The sequence below is a fragment of the Prunus mume genome, linkage group LG4 (assembly GCF_029339155.1).
Source record: "Prunus mume cultivar Tortuosa linkage group LG4, ASM2933915v1, whole genome shotgun sequence".
Taxonomy (NCBI): Eukaryota; Viridiplantae; Streptophyta; class Magnoliopsida; order Rosales; family Rosaceae; genus Prunus; species Prunus mume.
In genome coordinates, this window is record NC_142701.1 from 18,215,978 (window position 1) to 18,237,092 (window position 21,115).

General features: G+C 38.2%; 5 protein-coding genes and 1 non-coding gene across 6 annotated transcripts; 3 read left to right on the forward strand and 3 right to left on the reverse strand.

Annotated features, from left to right (window-relative positions):
- Window positions 1-294: 294 nt before the first annotated feature.
- Window positions 295-3,756, forward strand: LOC103329847 (Tudor/PWWP/MBT superfamily protein). The gene is given in 3 exon segments (XM_016793781.2): window positions 295-431; window positions 648-3,049; window positions 3,052-3,756. Coding segments are annotated over 2 exon segments (2,904 nt in total). The 5' UTR covers window positions 295-431; window positions 648-699; the 3' UTR covers window positions 3,606-3,756.
- Window positions 3,757-4,250: 494 nt separating this feature from the next.
- Window positions 4,251-6,362, reverse strand: LOC103329848 (universal stress protein A-like protein). Its single transcript, XM_008232367.2, has 4 exons — window positions 6,083-6,362; window positions 5,070-5,191; window positions 4,849-4,967; window positions 4,251-4,617 (listed from the first exon to the last, which is right to left on the reverse strand). Exons 1-4 carry the CDS (start codon window positions 6,258-6,260, stop codon window positions 4,509-4,511), a joined length of 528 nt encoding a protein of 175 aa, XP_008230589.1. The 5' UTR covers window positions 6,261-6,362; the 3' UTR covers window positions 4,251-4,508.
- A 2,698-nt stretch (window positions 6,363-9,060) lies between these two features.
- Window positions 9,061-10,298, reverse strand: LOC103329850 (uncharacterized). Its single transcript, XM_016793782.2, is given in 3 exon segments — window positions 9,061-9,255; window positions 9,518-9,811; window positions 9,814-10,298. Coding segments are annotated over 2 exon segments (516 nt in total). The 5' UTR covers window positions 10,043-10,298; the 3' UTR covers window positions 9,061-9,255; window positions 9,518-9,524.
- Window positions 10,299-15,025: 4,727 nt separating this feature from the next.
- Window positions 15,026-15,122, forward strand: LOC148918062 (small nucleolar RNA snoR1). The gene has a single exon (XR_016126519.1). It is a non-coding gene; the product is annotated as a small nucleolar RNA snoR1 (small nucleolar RNA).
- Window positions 15,123-15,426: 304 nt separating this feature from the next.
- On the reverse strand, window positions 15,427-17,688 carry LOC103329851 (NAD(P)-binding Rossmann-fold superfamily protein). Its single transcript, XM_008232369.2, has 5 exons — window positions 17,206-17,688; window positions 16,736-16,905; window positions 16,296-16,490; window positions 16,055-16,208; window positions 15,427-15,953 (listed from the first exon to the last, which is right to left on the reverse strand). Exons 1-5 carry the CDS (start codon window positions 17,471-17,473, stop codon window positions 15,637-15,639), a joined length of 1,104 nt encoding a protein of 367 aa, XP_008230591.2. The 5' UTR covers window positions 17,474-17,688; the 3' UTR covers window positions 15,427-15,636.
- Window positions 17,689-19,448: 1,760 nt separating this feature from the next.
- On the forward strand, window positions 19,449-21,063 carry LOC103329852 (proteasome assembly chaperone-like protein). The gene is made up of 7 exons (XM_008232370.3): window positions 19,449-19,615; window positions 19,809-19,856; window positions 19,973-20,019; window positions 20,203-20,269; window positions 20,336-20,379; window positions 20,585-20,642; window positions 20,717-21,063. The coding sequence occupies exons 1-7, from the start codon at window positions 19,568-19,570 to the stop codon at window positions 20,765-20,767; spliced, it is 363 nt and encodes a 120-aa protein (XP_008230592.1). The 5' UTR covers window positions 19,449-19,567; the 3' UTR covers window positions 20,768-21,063.
- The last annotated feature ends 52 nt before the right edge of the window (window positions 21,064-21,115 follow it).

Consider the following 21,115-nt stretch of genomic DNA (forward strand, 5'->3'; position numbering starts at 1 on the left):
CTACAGAAACAAACCATACATAGCCCTAAATCCCCGCGAGTGTGCTTCCTTAATGTACTCTCGCGGGTAAGTATATTTCAAACCCAAATGTCAGCTTGCCGGGTACAAAACGTGGAGATGGCCGCTCTGCTAGAAAGGGACAACAAAAACAAAATAGCCGCTTCTTCTCGCTGTCTTCTCTGCTACTCAGCTGTCAGCTCCCCACCACCGCCTCATATACCAATTTCTCGCCACTTTACCACGATATTTTCCCTTTCACAAATTTCAGTTCTCTCTCTCCTCTATTCTCTCTCTCTCACGCACACGGCGTTTTCAAAATTTGATTTTTAGTTATCTCTCTGTGTGGAATTCGATTCCATTCCTTTCCATATTTTTTTTAAAATATTTCTCTGGGAATCGCTTCCTGAGCTTCAAGCTTTTGGTTTCTTCAGGTATATATATATATTTTTATTTTTTCATTTCGTTTTTTACTATTTATACGACTATTTTATTCCATGTATGCATTATTCTCGTCTGCTAGTGCACATTTAGTATTATATTAATCCCATTTTCGAGCTCTTTCTTCACGAAACCAAAACCCTAGAATGTGCTGATTTACATACTTGCTTTTGTTTTTGCTTCTGGGGTTTTTATGCAATTCGTTTCAGCTGTAATATCAAAGTCTGAGCTTGATTTTCTCGAGAGCAGATTATCCTCGAAATGGGAGCGGCCCCAACACGATCTACAGCCGTAGAGGGGGGTTCAGCTTCTGCTCTTGAACCACCTAAAGCTCCAGATGCAGAGGAGAACACGATCGTCGAAGCTATCAACGGCTCGGGCGGAACCCAGCCCGGTCCAGGGGGGTCCGGTAGAGGGAGCTCTGTTGGTGATGTGGGTAGCAGTAGGGTAGGTGAAGTGGTCAAGACTCAGGTGGTTGAGCCCAAAAGTTCGACTGAGAGAAGTTTTGGGGACCTGAATGTTGGTCTCTCGGATACTGAGGAGGGTGGGCTTGTAGAGTCGAGTTTGCTGAAACTGAGAGGGGGTGAGGGTAGTGTTGAAAAGTTCGAGTCTTTTTCGAGTAAGGAGAAAAAGGCGGTGACGGATGCTACTATGGCTATGGCTGGTGTGAACGGAGGGGTTGAAGAAAATGGGAGTTCTTTGGATGAATTTGAAGAAGACCAAGATGGGAAACATGAGATCATTGAGGGTAAGACTGGTGTGAACGGAGGAAGGGCTGAAGAGAATGATAGTTTTTTGGATGAGATTGAGGAAGACCCAGATGGGAAACCTGAGATCACTGAGGACATGGGTGACGAGGGACATGAGTTTTCTGTGGGAGATTTTGTGTGGGGTAAGATTAAGAGCCATCCATGGTGGCCTGCCCAGATTTGTGATCCTTCTGATGCGTCGGAGTATGCAGTGAAACTGAAATATAAGGACAGACTCCTTGTTGCTTATTTTGGGGACGGCACATTTGCTTGGTGCCATCCGTCGCAATTAAAACCCTTTGAGGAAAATTTTCAGGAGATTTCGAAGCAGAGTAGTTCCAAGGCTTTTGTTAATGCCGTGCAGCAGGCTGTGGATGAGATTGGAAGACTTGTGAAGTTGAAGATGAGTTGTGGCTGCGTAAAGAAAGAGTTTTTGAGTGATATTAGTCAACCCTTGGCATTGAATGCTGGAATTAAGGAAGGAGTTTTTGTGCCTGAAGGTAAAGTTGGGAAGTTTTTGGGTCATCTATCTGAATCAGCAAACCTTCTTGCTGAGTTGAAGCATGCTTCCCAAGTTACATCAGTGAGTAGTGTGCTTGAGCTCACTGTGTTAAAGAGTTGTCTGTCTGCATTTTATTTTTCAAAAGGGGGGTATCAATTGCCTGTATTCTATGAAGCCCAGCCAGTTCCTGGTCTTGAGGATGACGAGAAGGCGGTGGAAGTGCCTGTCCAAGGGCCATTTGAAGACAGGCTTTCTTCTCCCGGAGGTGCAAAGACTGGTCAAACTGATCAAACATTTTCGCAAAGTTCACCCAAAATTTTAGAGGATAGGCAATATCAAAGAAGGAAGCAGAAAAGCATTGCTGATCTTATGGGAGGGGACGATGATATTCAGGCGAAAACTAAGGATGGTGGGATTATGGCTAATGAGGGAGCAGTATCAGAGAAACCAGAGCAGAAGAAGCGGAAAGGCAGTGAGAGTCATGATGAGAGTAATTTGGTTTCTGATGTAGTAAAGAGAAAGCTCAGACTCTCAAAGTCACCCACAAGCACTCTTACCAAAAAGAATATGAGTGTTGAAAATGATTGTAGTGGCAGCAAGGAAGAAAGTAAGAAGGGTCGGTTATCAAGGAGACGGAAGAAGGATGAGAGTTTTGGCATGGATAGTGATGATGGTAAGATGAAAGAAGAAACTGGCGACAGCCCTCTTTCAAGAGATGGGGAATTGCGCAGTGGTGGTTTAGAAAGTGATATGAAAGATCAAATTGATAACCGCCCCTTGTCGAGGGAAAGGAAAAAGAGCAAGTACTTGTCCCCTCCTTTCACAAATCTTAACATGGTGAAAAGGATGCGAGACATGGAAATAGAATCTGAAGTTTCTAATGAAACTCAGTCAGGGGAGCGGGCTACTTCTAACCTTATTGGGTCCCCTCATATGTTGAATTGCTGCACGGAGAAATTAAAGAAGAAACACACTACAGAACTCAGTCCTAAAGCACCAGCAGAAGATGAGGAGAAGAGCATTGATCCAATGAAAGCTAATGCATCAGCGAGTCTAGTGCTATCTGAACTCCGCTCTGCAGCTCTTAATCCATCATATCCAATCAAAAGGAAATCCTTTGAGATTTTTAGGGACTTTATGGCCATATTCAGAGACTCAATTTATCGCAATGGCTCCAACTACGAACTTTACAAGAACCGCCAACCTCATAGGAAGAGAAAGAATTTAATATCTGAGCCTGGGTCACTGGAGAAAGACCGAAGTCAAACCGCAGACAATCTACCTGACAGTGAATCTGGGCAGAAGAAAATCAAGAAGAGCTCTGATAAGCCTATAGGAAAGCATGCTGCTGGAACACGGATTTGAAGACAAGGCGGAAGAAGAGGGACGAGAAAGCTTCACCTGCATCCCTTTTTGTGACATTTGGCCCTGGTTCCTCTCTGCCCACGAAAGCTGATCTTATCAAGATATATAGTAAATTTGGAGAGCTGAATGAAATGGAAACTGAGATGTTCTACAACAATTTCTGCGCTCGGGTTTCCTTCTTAAGGATCTCTGATGCGGAAGAAGCCTTCAACCATTCGCAAAATGACAGTCCCTTTGGAGCTTCCAATGTCAACTTCCGGCTCCACAATCTCTCGGCTGCTTCAAAGGTTCGTGAACTGAGTGAAATATCCAATTCTCCTCCAGCTAAGTCCAGGGGTAAGACCAAAAGTCAGCCAGTAGGAACAAACTCACAGCCCCCTGTTGATGGTGAGGCGTCACAACTCGACTTCATTAGACATAAACTTGAGAAGTTGACCTCAATGCTGGACAATTCGGATGGGAAAGTGTCAGCTGTAACGAAATCCAAGTTGGAGAGTGAGATAAAAGAGTTATTGGAGACGGTAAGCACAATGGTTGAATCTTCATCTTAGATCGGTTCACTGTTTGTATAATTGAACTTTTTGTTTCTACACACAATCCCCAGTATGTCATATAAGCTAGTGATCCATATGTAGGTTTAGGGATAATATTTCTACTTTCTTTTTGGATGCTTGTGGATGAAGTTATGTAGTAGTTTATCTAGCCTGTGTAACTAGTTTCTTCAACTTATCAATATAGAGATCAGCAGGAGCTTTTGGTGAGAAGCAACTCTCAGTGTTGATTTCAGCCACCAGTTCCAGTTGGATGTAAATTTCACTTCTTTTTGTTTCAACTCCCACACCAAACAATACACGAGCTTTTGGTGCGAAGCAGCACCTCTCTCGCTATTGAATTCTCCTCGGTCGGTTCACAATTCTTTAAAACGTTTGGAAATAATTTGCTTTAGGACCATCAGTCGGTCTGTCCTAAATACTAGTTATCACAAATATGCCTGTAGCCAAACTTTCAAAAGTGGGCCATAAAGTGCCTTTGACAAAAGAATGCCTTTATACTTATGCCAATCAATCATGATTCAAAAAAGTTGGGCAACGATCTCGCCTGTGACTTGGGTTGGTTTTCCCCACAACTCAGAACATTAGATCTCCAATTCAAAAAAGCAACGAGCATGGCAAAGACATCATCATATTAAGCCAATATTATATGATAAACAAGAAAGCTCCTAATATTATATGATAAACAAGAAAGCTCCTAAAATGAACTCCCAAACTAATAGTAATACAACACAAAATATCCAAGTTCCTTCGTACATTTCACCGTAATTCTTCGTCTGCGCATAATTGCAAACAGAAGCAATGCATCTAATTTGTTCCCAGTTGGTGTTTAGGTACAAGGGTCTGATGTAGAAAGTGACTGGACAGAATTAAAGAATTCAAGCATACAAATTCCAGGAAAACTCAGTCATCAACAGGATCCTGAGGTGATTCCTCTGCGCTGCGCTTGATTGTGATCACGGGGCACTCAGCATGCTTCACGCAAAATTCACTCACTGTCCCAACAAAAACCCTGCAGAGCAAATAAAACAGGGAAACTTCCTTAGTTAAGTGGATAGCCTTCAATAATAAGATAGGTATATTAGCCTGCTCTGCTTCAGGGCTATCAGAATACATATATGAAAATTGCTAAACATGTCAATTGCAAAAGATGTTAGAAAAGGATGTCTGCAATGTAATAATACTAATAACTGTGGTGGAGATCAGGCATATGTCTATAAAAGGCAAGCACTTAAAAGCATACCTCTGGAAAGGACCAAGACCCCGGCAGCCCACAACCAGAAAGTCTGGATGCACACGCTTCACCTCATGACAGATTACTTCCTTGGGATCCCCTTTTTTGATCCATGCTTCACAACCAACCTACAAGCATTCCAATATATAGATTTAAACTTCCGAATACTCAGTTGTATGTTTCAGATGCGATTATTTAAAAATGCTGTCCCAAAAGACACACGTCAGTACCCCAATTGCATGACATCTTTCAACAAAGAACTCCAGCAGATGAAGCCCTCTGGCGCGGTCTCTATTCCTCAGATTTTTGAAATCCTCAGGTGATGCATAGACACTATCCATATCATCAAAACCTATTATCGAAAGAGGGCACAACATATTATTACAAGTATGGTGAGGAACAATGGTTCAAAGTTGAAACAAGTGGCAGGATCACATCGTAATAAGAAGGAAAAAGGATAAGAAAGTTTCTGAGCAATGGAAAATGAAGTGTTAAGCATGCTCAAACAAAAAGCTCAACTAGATACAATATAAATAGACTATATGCATATTCATTCACATTTTTCATATAACAATGAACTCAAATCAATTCAGGGTCATAATTTCTCTATGATATGATCATGGTCGATACTTGAGGACCACAATAACAACAGTTATGATGATGATACTTGGGTCACGTAACTCATTTTCGAATGAAAAGAAACTACATGATTTAAAATGAAGTCGCCATAACAAGCCAACTTTGAGAAACAATCATATAACCAAAGGGAAATTGTACAAAAAGTGGTCAGATCTTGTAACCGATCAAACTCAATATTGAACTCAAATTACAAAAACTCACCACTTAAACGAACTAGCAAATTGACTATAAAATTGAAAGAAGTGGCAGAAAGCTTAAAAAGTTATCAAGCACCTTCATACTCAATGCCTCCCGTTTGGTACCAAAACTTACTAACGATTTCTTAATTACGATGAAGATTATATCAAATCCATGATCATCACCGACTAATTTCAATTTACAAAACCAAATGACATCAACTTACTGATCGCAAAGCCAATTTTTCACTCACACATAATCTGCGATTCTTTTAATATTTTCCATTAGAAAACTATAGGTTCGGTTTTGATTTCCCTATCCTTTCAATTTTTGCTTCCATTTCCTCCATTTTCTTTGCAATCAAGCATATCACAAACATAAGTATTGAATGGGAACAAAAAAAGAAAAACAGAAGGAGAGAGAGGACCGTCTTCGTCAGGGACTTGGGCATGAAGGAAGAGGAGCTTGAAGCCAGAGGTGTTGGAGCGGACGATCTTCTGCAGAGTCCACTCGAAGGCCTTTCTGCTGCTTATGGAGGCGTGCGGGTACCCCTTGATCGTCGACTCGTTCACTGCCAGCATTATCCGAGTTGGGTCACCCTCCATCTTCTTCGCTCACTGAGTCACTCGCTCGCTCGCTTCCAACTCTCTCTCTCTCTCTCACTCTCTGGTGACTATGTCGGTACGCAAGCTGAAAGACTGGATTATTGTTTCCCCGTTTTGTATTTAATTTGCAAGCCATAAACCCGAGTGCGCGCACCACGCATCAGAGCGTATGATAGTGGATATTGACCAAAAGGATGCTAAAATGCGCGCTTCTGTTACTGCCAGTCTGCCACCCGGCAATGTATAAACCAGGTGTCATTTGCCATGGTTTGCCAAAAAATTGGCGGGCGTGAAGTGTCTTTTTAGTCTCAATGAGTCACCACCACCAGTCCGATCCTGATTAATTACCAAATTGCCATCGAATTTATTTATGAAAAAATTGCCTCCATTCTTTCTTTTTATTTTTCTCAAAAAAAAGGAAGAAGAGATATTTAAATTTAGTCATACAGTCTCGATTTCTTAGACTATAGGGGTCCAAGAGATTTGTGGTCACTCACTGTTGGATTAACATCCAACTATTCAAAAAAGTTTCTTAAAAGAAGTGTAATAGTGAGTGAATCGTTGGATATTAATCCAACGGTGAGTGATCACAAATCTCTTGAACTTTTGTAGTCCAAAAGAGATGGATAATTTAGTCATACATCCATTCTTAGCATTAATAATATAGATAAACCCTACACTATTTAATTTCTATAAACAAACCAACAAAAAAACCCAAAAAATGACAGCTGTCCTATTGAATTTAATTTTGGTTATTAAATTACTTAAATTCCCTATTGAGTATTTTGAGATTTTTTAGAAGGTTTTGGGGTTGGGTTTGTTTTAAGAAATCAATGGTAGTTTTGTAATTTAAAAGAACATAAAAGTCTTTTTGTTATGTTGTAAATGGGTTTTGAGTGTATTTCTAAAGTCCATTTTATATAGGATTTTATTTATTTATAATTTGGATTTTTATATTGAATATAATAGTGAATCTCTCAAAAAAATACACAACCATTTTTATTTTTATTTTTATTAGTCGTTCAATCAAGGTACATTAAATGTGTATCACATCATCCCCAAAAAAAAAAAGGAAAAAAAAGGTGTATCACATCATAGTATTTGTGACACAAGGAGAAACGTGTGTCCCTTAATAAATAATTGATTGTCCTATTTTTATTATTGTTATAAATCATTATATTACATGATACTTTTTTTGATAACAAAATATACCTACAACAACAAACCTACATAATAAATAATTAATACAAATGTGCACCGTTCAATTATGAATTATATTTTTTATAAATGAATATTATATAAATCAAACATATAAGTGAGGTGGACTTAGACTTTAGGACATGAAGCTACTCGAAAATAACAATAAGCTTGTCTTAAAGTGGAGTACATTATTCTTATTTGGAAAACAAGTGTAGAGGCTATTACATTTTGTTTCCGAGTTGATATAGAAAGCTCTTCTTCTTCGTTTAAGAATGGGATTTTAATTAGTCAATTAGAACTTAATTCAAAACGCATATATGAGCTTAGTCAAGTTGATTAGGCGAATGTGCTATCCACTATGCACCCAAGTTCGAATCCGCTCTAGTAAACTCAATTATATTAAAGTAGAATATTGTTTGTATAAAATAAAATAAAAAAACTTAATTCAAAATATTTGCCTTGCATTGGACCTTTGGGCATGGTTCAACTTAGGGCTCGTCAATGGGCCGGGCCGGGCCGGAGTTTTAAAAAATCAAAGCCCAAGCCCTACCCATGAGTTGGGCTTGAGAAAGCCCATCAGGCCTAAACGGGCCTACTTCATTGAAAAAAAAATCATAAACTTAATCATAGGGGCATTTTAGTCCAAATTTGAGATTAAACTCACTTAATTCCAATATTTTCACATCAAACCAAATTCATAAAACACCCAATAAAGTCACACAACTTAATAAGATTTTTCACAAAAATAATAAAACCAAAGTATTATTTTTGAGGTTATTACATAATTAGACCGTAATATGTTTTAAGAAATAATTTAAAAAATTTGTATGGCTGTAATGATTTATTTGATATTAGGAGCCAGGATTGATACAAAAGAACTACGTGTGGCTTGATCCTTCAGTAAGGATACGTAGACACCTGAAGTTACTAGGTGCAGCCGCGGGCTAAACTTTAGCCTCGTATATCGAGATTTGTTCGGACCTCGTTGTTGGTCCGGGAACTTGGTTGAATTGATCGGTGGACTAAGTGAGCGGATTAGATTTAGTTAGGTTTGAAATCCTTGTCGGATTGTTGCACAGTTAGGCTGAGGCCCCAAACTATTTGTGATAGTGATAAGAGATTAAAACCTCGCGTGTTGGATGTTTGGGGAAGTTATTTTATGTTGATTGCATGATTGGTAGTTTGCTTTGGATTATCAGAAGGCCGGAGGCCATTTAGCTGAATTGCATGTTGTTATCTTGTGCATGCTGCCGATTGGGTTATAAAAATGTATTTTATGCATGTGGAAATTTTGAAATGTTCAATTTGAGGAGACTCGAAATTTCGCAAAAGTCTCGTGCCTTAATCCTCTTTGGTAAAGAGGACATAGTTTTAAGGAGTGAACCCGGCATGGGTGTGATGCCGAGGTCTCCGCATGATTAAATCTTCGGTTCCGGAAAATTGGGCGGGTCCTGTCATTGTCTGCAATAATCAGGAGTCATTTTATAATGAGGGCCTTATGTATGGCCCTTAAGTGAGACCCTATTTTTTAGCCGTTAGATTTCTTGCAATAATCGAATGGTAATTTGTGCAATAAAAATCAAATAAGCCGACTGTGAGATTCTTGAGAATCCGAACTCAAATTCAAATTCATCGGATTCATAATTTCTCACTGATTAAGACTCAACAACCTACATTCTTTCCAAACAGTGAAAAAAAAGAAGAACAAGGGCCTATTATCTTTTTTTTCCGGGAAAAGGTAGGCAAGTGCGAGTTTTCTCTTGGCAGCAGGCAACCATATTTCCTCTATGAGTCTCTGCAATAAAATCCCACCATTTAAAGACAAATATGATAACGATACTTTAACAGCAAGAAAATGAAAATACAAATTGGAAAATTGGAACAGAGCTTTCTTTTTTAAATTCAAATTTTATGGAATTTCCAAATATAAAATTATCTCTACTCCATTATGAATATATGAAGGAAACTAGTGCAGAAAAAACACTATATATCTCCCAAGTGTACAAAATAAAACCAACAGAGGTATACAATAAATTATCTTCCCTAATTGGCCTTACCCAGAGATTACATACCACTGAAAGACACCCTACCAAAACCCAGATGACCAATCTGGTACAGCTCTAACCAAACCCTCTCTGCCTCCAGCCTGGCACTCACACACTCCATTTGGTCTGATGAAATTTCTGGCATTCTTTCCTCTTCTTTTCTCTCCACCTCACACTGATGATGATCATCGTCATCATCAATGCTGCTGCATTTTCTCTTGCTTTTCCGCTTTTGCCCCTTGGATTTCCCCAGTCCCAAACACTTCCTGCCTACCATCCAGGGCACTTTAACGAAGGCAAGAGTGAAAGATTCAGCAAAGCGCAGGGGCAGCAGCAGAGTGCCACGCAGTCGGCTATCAAAGCGCCGCTGCATGACTTGCAATACTTGCCAGAGCACTCTATCCGGTCCCCCGTGTCATCCACGGCGTACCGGATCTTCCTTGGGGTTGTGGGTCTTGCCCCTGAGGATGTGTCGCCCTGATGATCGGATGACGTCCCGCGTTTACGTGACGACCGAGGTGGGTTAATCTCGTCCATTTGGATTATCTGACCTGCAAAAGAAAGATGAGAAGACTTTCAACTCCGATGAATTTCTATGCGGGTGCTGGCTTTGGAATGAGGAGCATATATCTTGATACCAAGTTTATATTAGGGAGGGCTTTCCAACATATACCACGTAAGGGAAGAAGATATATGGAAGATATTGTTTCATGCATTGTTATCTTGCTAATTACACAAGGGTAAAAGGGTCCATGTCAATATTTTGAAGGGAAGAGTGATATAGAGATTCACGCGCAGCCAACTCGATTGAGCCCACTTCGATAGGCTATTGGAAGTCAGAAGTAAAAAAAGATGAAAACACTTGTCTTGACGGTATAAGTTATAATCAAGGATCTTTTTCTTCAAATAATACTTGCAGTCTCGTTTTTAAAGTGTTACATAAATTTAAGTTTGACTTGTATGGTTGTAAGATTTCTTGAATATCTTCCCTTTCATCCTCAAGATTTCTCCAATATGGCCGAAATTTAGGAAGAATAAACAAAAATGACACACCAAATCAATATATGTGCTAAATCCCTAATTGAATCACATCTAAACCAAATAAGTCCTAACTAAGCTATCTATCTACTAACCCTAATATTTCCTTAGATTTGAGTACTAAGAATATCTACAGATCTAGTGTTCGATAAAATAATATACAATTTAATCCAAAAAAAAATTCACAATCTTACCTACATTTTGTTCATTAAAGGAAGGTTTAATACTATCCAACTTTTTTTCTTTGGGACTGAGCGATTTCCATTTGACTGGCTCGAATGTTTTCAAACTCTAATAGTTAGGGGCGCGTGGGTAAGCTCTAGGGTGTCACCTAAAACCCTTGTTTTCTTGGAATTTTTGCGTACCAAACATCCATGCTGTGACAGAGATTACACATAAAACTTACCTACAAAGTAATGGATGTACAAAAATGGTTTTTTTTTTTTTTCCACTGGTTTTGGCAGAAAAAACCAAAAAGGGCTTGAATGACAGATATACCCTATTACCATGGTATTTCATGTGAAGTGACAGGCAATGCGAATGAGGCAGCTGTTCACTACTTCACTGGCGAGCCAGGGCAAAGTTGGTAAAACAAAAATGGAGTGGTGTTAAAGATGCGAGAGAGAGAGAGAGAGAGAGATACTGCAGAGCAGTAACTCTGTTTTTCCTTGAATGAAAAAGGTGAGGTTGAAAATGGAAATGAGAGTGAGACGAGACACGGCAGGCAGGGGCTAAGTTTATGAATATGTTTCCCTCAATGTGTTTTCGTGAAACGAACGATCAATTCATGTCCCATGCCCAATTTAGCTCTGAAACAATTCCTGCTCTGCCCTATCATGCCCACAAGCCCTTTAGTGTTGGGCCCATTGTCCTCTTAAGTGAGTGAAACACTTACATGAAACGGGGATAGTATTATTTTGCTATTCTCGACCAATCGTATGTTATGCGTGATAACTTTTTCACATGATAAATTGTGATTGACCAGGGATAACAAAATAGTAATATCTCCGTTTCATACAAGTTTTTCTGCTAAGTACTCCAAACTTAATTTCCTAGGTCCGTCAAAGTGTAACAATACCTATGAACCCATCAAGTTATCGAATTTTATCTCAAAAGTCTTGGTACAAATTAGAACGATGGTTAGCTCAACTTAATCAACCTTTTTATGAACAATATCCACCGATTAATCACAATTCGACATTCTCTAAATCTCATTATAATCATCTGAGCCATATCTCACCTTTAAACAAGATCATCTCATGTGCAACTTGACCTCGAATCTAATTCCTTTGAGGAGAGCTTCAACCTAGTTTGTATCTCTTAGGGGTCTATAAAGCTACCCCATTCCTACCGTTTATTTCATGACTTCATCTTCACCAATGAATTGAATTTCTCAAAGAATATAACTTTCATCTTTTCACACAATTATTCAATTTATTATTTCACTATCAATTGCATGTTAATCATAATCATAACCAGTGATGCTTAAAAAAGCATGCAAATGGGCATTATTTACTTTCCAAAATAGAGTTGTTAACTTAAGTACTTGGCTTTTAAAATAAATAAATAAATTGATACCTCTAGGCATACGCCGAAAGCCATGTGCAAAAGGGAAATGGAGGTCGGTCTCTTTATCCAAAAAAAGACAACTAATGAAAATTGAATTTTTTGTCCGAATGGAATTTGATTGGAAATGATACCTTAAAAGCGTGACAGAGGAAGAAAAAAAAAAGGTGGGATGGTATCAATTTCCCTATATGCCGAAAGGTATACTTGATTTTAATAATGCACTGTCAAAATCAAGGTGATGATCAAACGAGACCCAATTGAAGACATAAAAAAAAGAACTTCTAAACACAGTCGGGGAGAAAAAAAAAGCATGGAAGTTCACATGGGGCATAATATGCACCCAACTTCTAAATGGCTCGTGATGTGATGAAAATAGAAAAAAATTTATTGAGATGAGCAATAATATATTAAACTCACACACACACACACTACATTAATGTTAGAACTTGACTCTATAACTTTGCATACGGGTAACAATTACTCTAAACCACGACACTAATGGGTACTTTACAAATAAGCGTTAATTTTGAGGTGAAGTATAAAGTAATGCGATATTTTTTAAAATAATGGCACAACTGGTGGTGAGTGTTTTGACTAATACTTTTTGAGAATATAAATTCCATCATGTTGGGCAAATGCCATGTCTTGGAAGCAGAAAGAATCATTTCATCAAACAAACAATAATCAAGATTGGCAGAGAAGAGATTCTATTGTAATGCGAAAATCAAGAGATGGGATTTGTGGATTTGTGGATTTGAGTTGTTGAATAAGAGAAAAAGAGGAAGGTATTAATTAATTAAACATGGAAAAGAGGAAAGTCATTGATTCAATTTTGGAAAAAACAAACTATCAAAATCCGGTTAGATTTAGAATTTGAAGGAAGAAGCGTGTATTATTATTATTAATTTAGCTTTTTCTGAAAGTGAAAGTTGAAAGTTGAAAGTTGAAAGAAACAAGACTTTCTTTCTTCTCATCTCCTCAAGGCTCAAAGCAGATGGGCTTACATTACAACAAAAAGGTTAGACATTAGTGGGACCGATCCACGGTGGAAGAATCAGCCAATCAGCAATTAGGTAATTAGAAAGAGTGAATCAGGCAATCTGACTAGGACTAGGAGCAGATAATGCGCAAAGGAAAAGACTGAAGAGAAAACAGAGTGTAACAGAGGTGGGCTAGAGCAAGAGCTGGCTTGCACATTTCAATTGCATGAAAATGACATTTGAATATGCTGAAATGCACATTATTAATTACTTGACATAGCATAAGCAACATTAGTTAATGCAGCAGGTTGTTTGATATGGACAAGAAAATAATAACAACTGACCTGGACTGGAGAAGCAAGCAGATCAAAGCTTCTTCACTTTCACTGCAACTAAGTCCAGGAGATATGGAAGGAAGATTCTTGTCTTGATGGTGATGGTGATGGATTAGAGCTCATCTCATGGGTTGGGTTGGGTTGGGTTGGGTTGGGTTGATTGACTTGATTGTGATATCAGAAAGAAAGCTCTGTGACTGTATATGTGTAGCAATGGAAGCACAGCAAGCTTGACCGATCTGATCTCAAATGCCCAGATTATATATAACCTTTTCTTTGTCTAACATTTCTGCAACTGCAACCAGAATCACACTCTCTCTCTCTCTCTCTCTCTGCTTTTATTAATCTATTGTTTACTGACTTACAAAAATTTGTTAATGAAAGCAAAAGATTTTCCTTATAAAAAACTCTGGAAGACAGAATAAACAAATTAAAAAAAAGTACCACTACCATCCTCAGTCATAAGTTAACGGAGAGAGAGAGAGAGAGATGGATGGGGGGCATATCATAGGCATTTGGTTTCATGAGCACCGATGACAGCGAATATAGGGAATTGTTCCTCATCTACCGAGCTCTTTTTTCTACTCCCCTGCTGCTGCTGCTCTACCTCTCCTCCTCCTCCAATTTTTTACCTGTCTTTCAATTTATATGAGTAAATTTTATTAATTAGTGTAAGAAATGCATGGCATGCAATGCAACCCCTAATTCAAGTTTGAACCTCATAAATTAAAGAGGAATATTTGACCAATGAGCGGCAGCACAATGCGACCACCAGTGTGCGTCATATCTCATTTGATTCTTCCCTCAAGTCAAGTTTGAATCATCTCCTGTCAGCTCTCTGTCACGCGAATCTTTCTTACCCACCACACACACACAATATATATACATTACTTACTTCAACTTCAATACCTCTATTCTCTTCTACTTCAACTTAATCTTTAATCATGACCACCACAAATGCATGTCCCTGTGTGGAGAGTATGCCTCTCTCTCTCTCTGCTCATCTGCTCATCTGCTCATACATCTGCATCTCTCTCTAAAGAAACAAAAGCTGACGGGTAACCCGGCCTCAATTATAAAATTTAGTGGTTGCCAAAAACCTGGGCATACAAAACATTCACTATGGCCATCGTTGGTATTTCGTCTCAATTCTCCAGGGGTCTACTGGTCTACCACTATCACCAGCCCACAACCAAACAAAAAAACACATAAAAACGAATAAAACACTATGGCTTTTTACGTTTTCTAGTCGCGCCCTTTTTAGTTAGTTTAGGTTTAGCTAAGGAGGTATAGGCTCATAAACAATGGGCTCATTTTGCATATCCAACTTCGTAATTTAGGGTTGGGTTGATGTTAAACCCTAAAGGCCCATAAACAAATGCTTATAAATTCTCGCAAGTACCCCTTCCTTGACTCATACTGAAAAACCCTAAGTCTTCTTGACTCTCGTTCGGGAGACCAGTTCTCTCCTCTCCTTAGCTTTGCCTGCTTGCAGCCGCTTCTATTTCTGCTTCCTCGTCTTCTTCTCTATCTTCTTCTTTGTTATTCTGAATTTGATTTCGTTTATTTGAATAGACTTGTGGGTTATATGTTAATCTGGCAACGATGAAGAGTGCTTAAATTTCTGACACCTCTTGTATGAGAGGGGCCTGTAAAAGGGCTCTTCCTTGAGCACAGTTAGCAACTCTCTGAGCCTCACCCTTTTTCTTTCTTTCTTTCTTTCTTTACTTTTGTTTTTGCAATCACCCAGATAATTTGTTATTAATACTTTGTTTCATATTTCTTTTATTTCTCTGAAAGATTCATTTTTTATTGAGAATGTTGCCCTTGTCTATTTGCCCAACAGTTTTTTGATCTGCAAAGATCGTTTTGTTTTTAGACCTGTTTCTCTAAATCACTGAACAATCTACACGTTTTCGATCCTAGTTTTTCAATTTGGAAGTAATCGGCTTTTGCAATCATTATTTTTGTTTGTAGAATGAAAACCCAACTGAGGTTATTCTTGCAACAATTTGATTTGATCTTCTCCATTAAGATTTGCTAATTGCAATACATATGGTTGTGAATTGATGTAGGATGCTGAGATAATCTCTCTGGTTTAAGACGAAAATACGAAACAAACACGGATACATACATTCATTTCTAAAGTTTCCAAAACTTTCCATTCTGCATTGCTCAACCTAAACCTCAATTCATATCGAACCTCAACCTAAAACTTTCCATTTTGCTGGCTTTGGTTATAACAATATCTTAGTGATCCTGACAAAAGGTTTGTAAGCTTTCTATTGGACAATTCATATCGAACTTGGACATTGATGGACCCGTTGCCCATAATCTTGTTCTTCGACATGCTCGTCTCCTGAGCCAACTTCTCTGCCACTTCCTCTGTTTCAATGACTTGATCAAAGCAAATGTACCTCCCAAATGCTGCCTTGTTCATTGCATCAAACACGCACACATGAGCGTCTGCCAATCTCATCATATCTACTGTGGCTAGCACCCCACTCTGGTACATGTCTTGGGATCCTGTATTCATATATACACAGTAAAAAAAATGGAAACTAGAATTTGTGTTTGTGTATGCATTTTGGAAAGCAAAAGGGTGTTTGATGAATGATGATGGCCACCTTTGAGATATGCAATTGTTGCTGTTGGGTTTCTGGTAAAGAATTCAGGACCAGTGATGAGAGCTGGGCAGATGGTTGCCAACTTAATCCCCTTCTCCTCAGCTATTTTCCACGCAGCCTTCTCTGCCCTCAGCTTGCCCAAGGCATACCAGAGCTGCCATTTTTTTTTCCCAAATGAAGTTAAAATACAAATAATTTGTCAGCAGAAAAAAAGAAGGTGTAATTTGGATTAAAATAATACCTTTTTGTCTATGCAAAGTGACTCACTGCTCCAGCAGTCATGGTTAATTACAGGGGATGGGTTATCCTGGTTGCTGTCATGCCATACGCAGGCTAAAAGTGAAGAAGTCAGCACACATTTTCTCACAGAAGCTGTCAATGAACATGCCTTCATCACATTCTCACTGGCCTTCACTTCTATCTCAGCCATGGATTTCTAATCACATGATTCAAAAATGTTAACAAATAATCTCAGCCATGGATCTAACAAATAATCATGATTGCAGTATTATATGTATAATTTAAGTCAAAGTTCGTGATTGGGGTGAAATTTTTCAACTTTGAGTGTGCCTTACGAATTCCAATTACTTGCAAGTATAATTGGTTTTGTTTGAAAGGTTTGGAATTTGGTAAAACGTATACATCTCTAGATTGACACTAAATTTGAGAGAACTCGCTCACAGTGTAACCAGAGAGCCCAGCAGGGTCAGTGAATGCAGATGTGTGGAAGACGCCACGACAGCCATGGAATGCTTGAGACAAGCTTTCAACATCTGCTAGATTTGCCATAACTGCTGATATCTTATTATTATTGGTCCTTGTCCTCGTCTCCCCCAACTTTTCTACATCTTCTGCAGAGACCACATGGTATATATATAATATATACTAATAATAATAATAATAATACAAATTTGTTTGCTTGCAATCATACCAAAAGCAGATAGATACATGTAAAAACATAATTACAAGAATAGTTAAAAGCTAAATTAATAGGACTGCAATCAAACAAAAAAAAAAACAAAAATGAAGAAGACAACGGAAACTTGATCGAAATCCGAAATGATGCTAAATTGTAAAAATCCAAGTTTTGACCAACTTGTTTCAAGTGTTGAAGAAACAAAAGCAACCCAAAAGTGCAGTTTGTTAATTACCTGGGTTATCAACGAGGATGCGGACAGAGTAGCCACGGAGGAGGAGGCGGTTGACGAGGGCGAGGCCTAAGAAGGAAACGCCGCTAGTTACGCAAACCAATTTGTCTTCTTCTTCCTCGTCGTCGGTCAAGTCGTTGGTTTTAGATGGAAAACGCAGGTCGTTGGGTTCATGTTTTGTGCGGTGGAGGGCTGCGGCGGAGGCCACCAGCATACGACAGAATTCCTGTAACTCAATGTTGTCCCTCTCTTCTAAACCCACAATTCCCATTTTGGATTTGATCTAAGGCTAATAATATCAGTTGGCCGTTAATTATCTGCCTTCCCCTGTTTCTTCTCTTCTTCTCTTCTTTTCTTCTTTTCTTCTTTTCTTCTTTTCTCAGGAACAGAGACAGACAGTGACCACGCTACAAAACTCACAGGACAATATATTTCAGAGACAGAGTGTTATTATTATGTAGCTAATATTCTATAATCTCTAGTCATGCAAAGCTCGCTTTAATCTCATGCCTCATAAAAAACTGCCAACAGCCTAACAGTCTAGAGCTAGCTAAGCTAACAGGCTTGCCAACTTGCCTCGGCTTAGCTAGCTAGTTAGCCTTACTTTTACTCTTTAGCATTTGCAAATTTCAAAAAATCAAATTAAGAACACTACTGCTATTTTCATCCCATATCTTATCCCTCACTTTATTTTTAAAATTTTAAAAATAAATTTACTCATTCATAAAATGATTTCTAAGGACTTAAGGAAAAAACCTTAACTCAAGTAACCCATATATTTTACCGTTTGACAAAAATAAAAGAAAACATACTCAATTGCTCACGAATCCTCTATTTCTCTTATGACTCCTCAATTGCTCATAGTAAAATAAAAAATAAGACTAAACAATTTCAAGCATTAATTAATATTTCTTGCAAAATGGTGTCAAGTTTATGAATAATTACATCATTGCCAAGCTAGTTAACTAGGCTCATATCAGCCAACGGTGTCTCAAATAGTTCCATAACAAACTTAAGTCGCAAAATTCTCTTTACTGAATCATTAATTCTACTCGTAAGAATAATTTTATTTTTTACCAGGAAGGTTAAACCGTCAATGAATTTTGTATAGTTGTATATAGAACCATGAGCTATAACATGCATAAAATAAATGTTGACAAATAACTAACATCATAAAGTTTATTCAATTCAAGAATAAAAAAGGGGAAAAAAAACCAGACAATATTGATTATCATGTCAATGTCATTCCTACATTGAATAGTAGTTGGAGTGAGGTGGAGAGGTGATCCTGTAAATTCTGAAAAAAATTTGTTTGAATTAATAATTAAATGATATTTTAGGAATAATGGTGGGTGGAAAGATAAAATTGTATTTTTTCAAATTAACATGATGGTTGAGAAGATAATATAGATGGATGAAAATAGCAATACTCATTAAGAAAATGTTATTCAATCTCTCATTATTCAGCTTTCTTTTTGTTTAACAAATACAAAAAAATCATTCTTAATTTCAATTATAACAACAATTATGAGGATATGTAAATCCCAGAATATAAATTGTTACACAATATTTATTCGTTTTTAAAGTAAGTACGTAACTCAACAAGAACTTTTGTTACCTGTTCAATTTCTAATAAATCAAGATAACTGTTCGTTCAAGCAGGTCTGATTACGACTATTCCTAATCCTAAATAGAATATTTTTCTATCAATTAGACCCTCCCTTCACCATAGGTCCCATTTGTTTCTCTTTGTGATGATAAATACTAATTTTGGAGTGGAGTGAATAATAGCGGGCTCCTTTAAATTAAAAAAGAAAAAGAAAAAGAAGGATACATTCAGTAAATAATGTGATGTGAGGCTTTTTTTAAGTAAAACAAGTATTGTCAAAAATGAGAAAATTGATATGGCTTGGCTTGGCTGGGCTTACGTTTGAAGAAGGACGGGTTTGTGGCGTCAAGAAAGAACGGAAGCGGGTGGCCCTGAGCACCTCACGTGTTGAATGACAAGTAAGCACGGGATACCATCTACACGCCACCACCACCACCACACACGCTAGACGAGAGTTAGTTGCCGCCATTCATGTATTAATTTAAGATCTAACACGTCAGCGGATGTGACAATTATATCATTAATATAATTCAACTTTTTGGACTTGTACAGGTAAAGTCCAAGTGTGGCCCCACCACACTCTAATTAAACTTTTTGGGCTACCTTAGCTGGGCTTGAAAAATTTAGGCCCGAAACAAACGGAAAATAAATCAACACACACTGAAAAGAGAAGAAAACAAGGGAAATTTACAGCAGTCTGATCGAGTCTGCTGGTGTGAAGTCGTCTTGAGGGCGTAGAGAATCTCATAGAGAGTTATGGGCAGCTTCCCTGTCCCCCACAAGAAGCTCTCCTTGGAAATTAAGGTATTTTATTTTCTGCTTATTCATGTTTGGTTGGGTTTGTGTTGTGATTTTGAGCATAACCTGTTTGCTTCATCGTTTTCTCCAATTTTGTTTCTGCTACTCTGCGATTTCCGCGTTACTGAAGCTCATTTGGGTTTTCTAATTTGACTTTGAATCTCGCTCACCCAATAATTGCCATGTTTTCTGCTTGGCAGGGAACAAAACAGATGTAGTCATCTGCAGTTACGATGATCATTTCCTTGTGAGTTTTGTTTTTTGTTTTTTTGTTTTGTTTTTTTGTGGGATTGGGGGTGGTGGGTGCATGGAAAGACTGCAATCTTTGTGTGTCAACTTCTAATATTTTAAACACTTGCTCAGGTCATTGCAACTCAAATAGGAGCTATGGGTACCATCCTGCAAGCCAGGTATTCTGCGTATTTATGAGTTTCGTTTCTGTGTCCGAAGCTTTTGTTATTACTACTGTTCTTGTTTACAATGATTTGTACTTTGCCCTTTTGATACCTGAAAATTGCTATATGCCTATTGGCAATGAATGGTGTAGTGCCCCGTCGAGGAGCTTATGTGATGTATATTATTTTCATCTTCAGGAAGGAGGAAGGAATGGCAATCCATCCAACATTCAACGTGTCTGTAATCTTCGGCAAGCGAGATGAGGTAAGATTGCCGGTGCACTATAGCCTGTTAGTTTTATATATTCCTTGCTGACTGCCTTTCGTGCAGCCAATGCTAGTGTCCTGTGCTCGTCAACTTATTGAACACATCAGGTATATCTCCATTTATAGGAGTTTCTTTTTCCTTATTCAATACCAGTTACTGATCCTGTAAAAAAAATTTGGCGAATATTGTGAAGCAAGGTTCGATTGCGAATGTTCTATTTCTAATATGTGTATTGAACACCCTGTTTCTTTCGGAAAATACTAGCTGAACATGTAATGTTCTAACTTCTAACACAGCGGGTTGTGTTTGCAGTAACTCAGGCTCCTCCAGGCCATTAATGCTTTCTCTTGGTCTTAAAGACCATTCAGTGGTACCAACCAACCCCTAAGTCTATAGATGCTTTTTGGCCAACATATTTGTTGTAATTCCAATTATGTCATGCAGGAGACATTGAAAGGCATTGTTTCTGCTGTGATCGGGAATCGTCTCTGGTAGTAGTGTGAAGTTGTGCTCCGGATTCGCTTCTCCTGTGACGAATGAAGTTTGCTATCAAAACCCTTAATTACTTTCCAGCAAGATTCAATCCAACCCTCACCACATGTAATCAGTAGTAGGGTGTCATCATGTTATAATTTCATTGCATGACGAGTTGCACACATCTTACCTTGGAGACAATTCAAGGAATTGAAGAACTGATTGATGAAACAGATTATTTAAGCTCAATTGTAGTTTCTGTTCTCTTGGCACATTCTGATAACTTTTAGTGAAGGCTGTTGATATGACTTAACAAATAGGGTTGATGGTTCAGAAGAACCAGTGAATTTGAATGATATTTCATTCGAT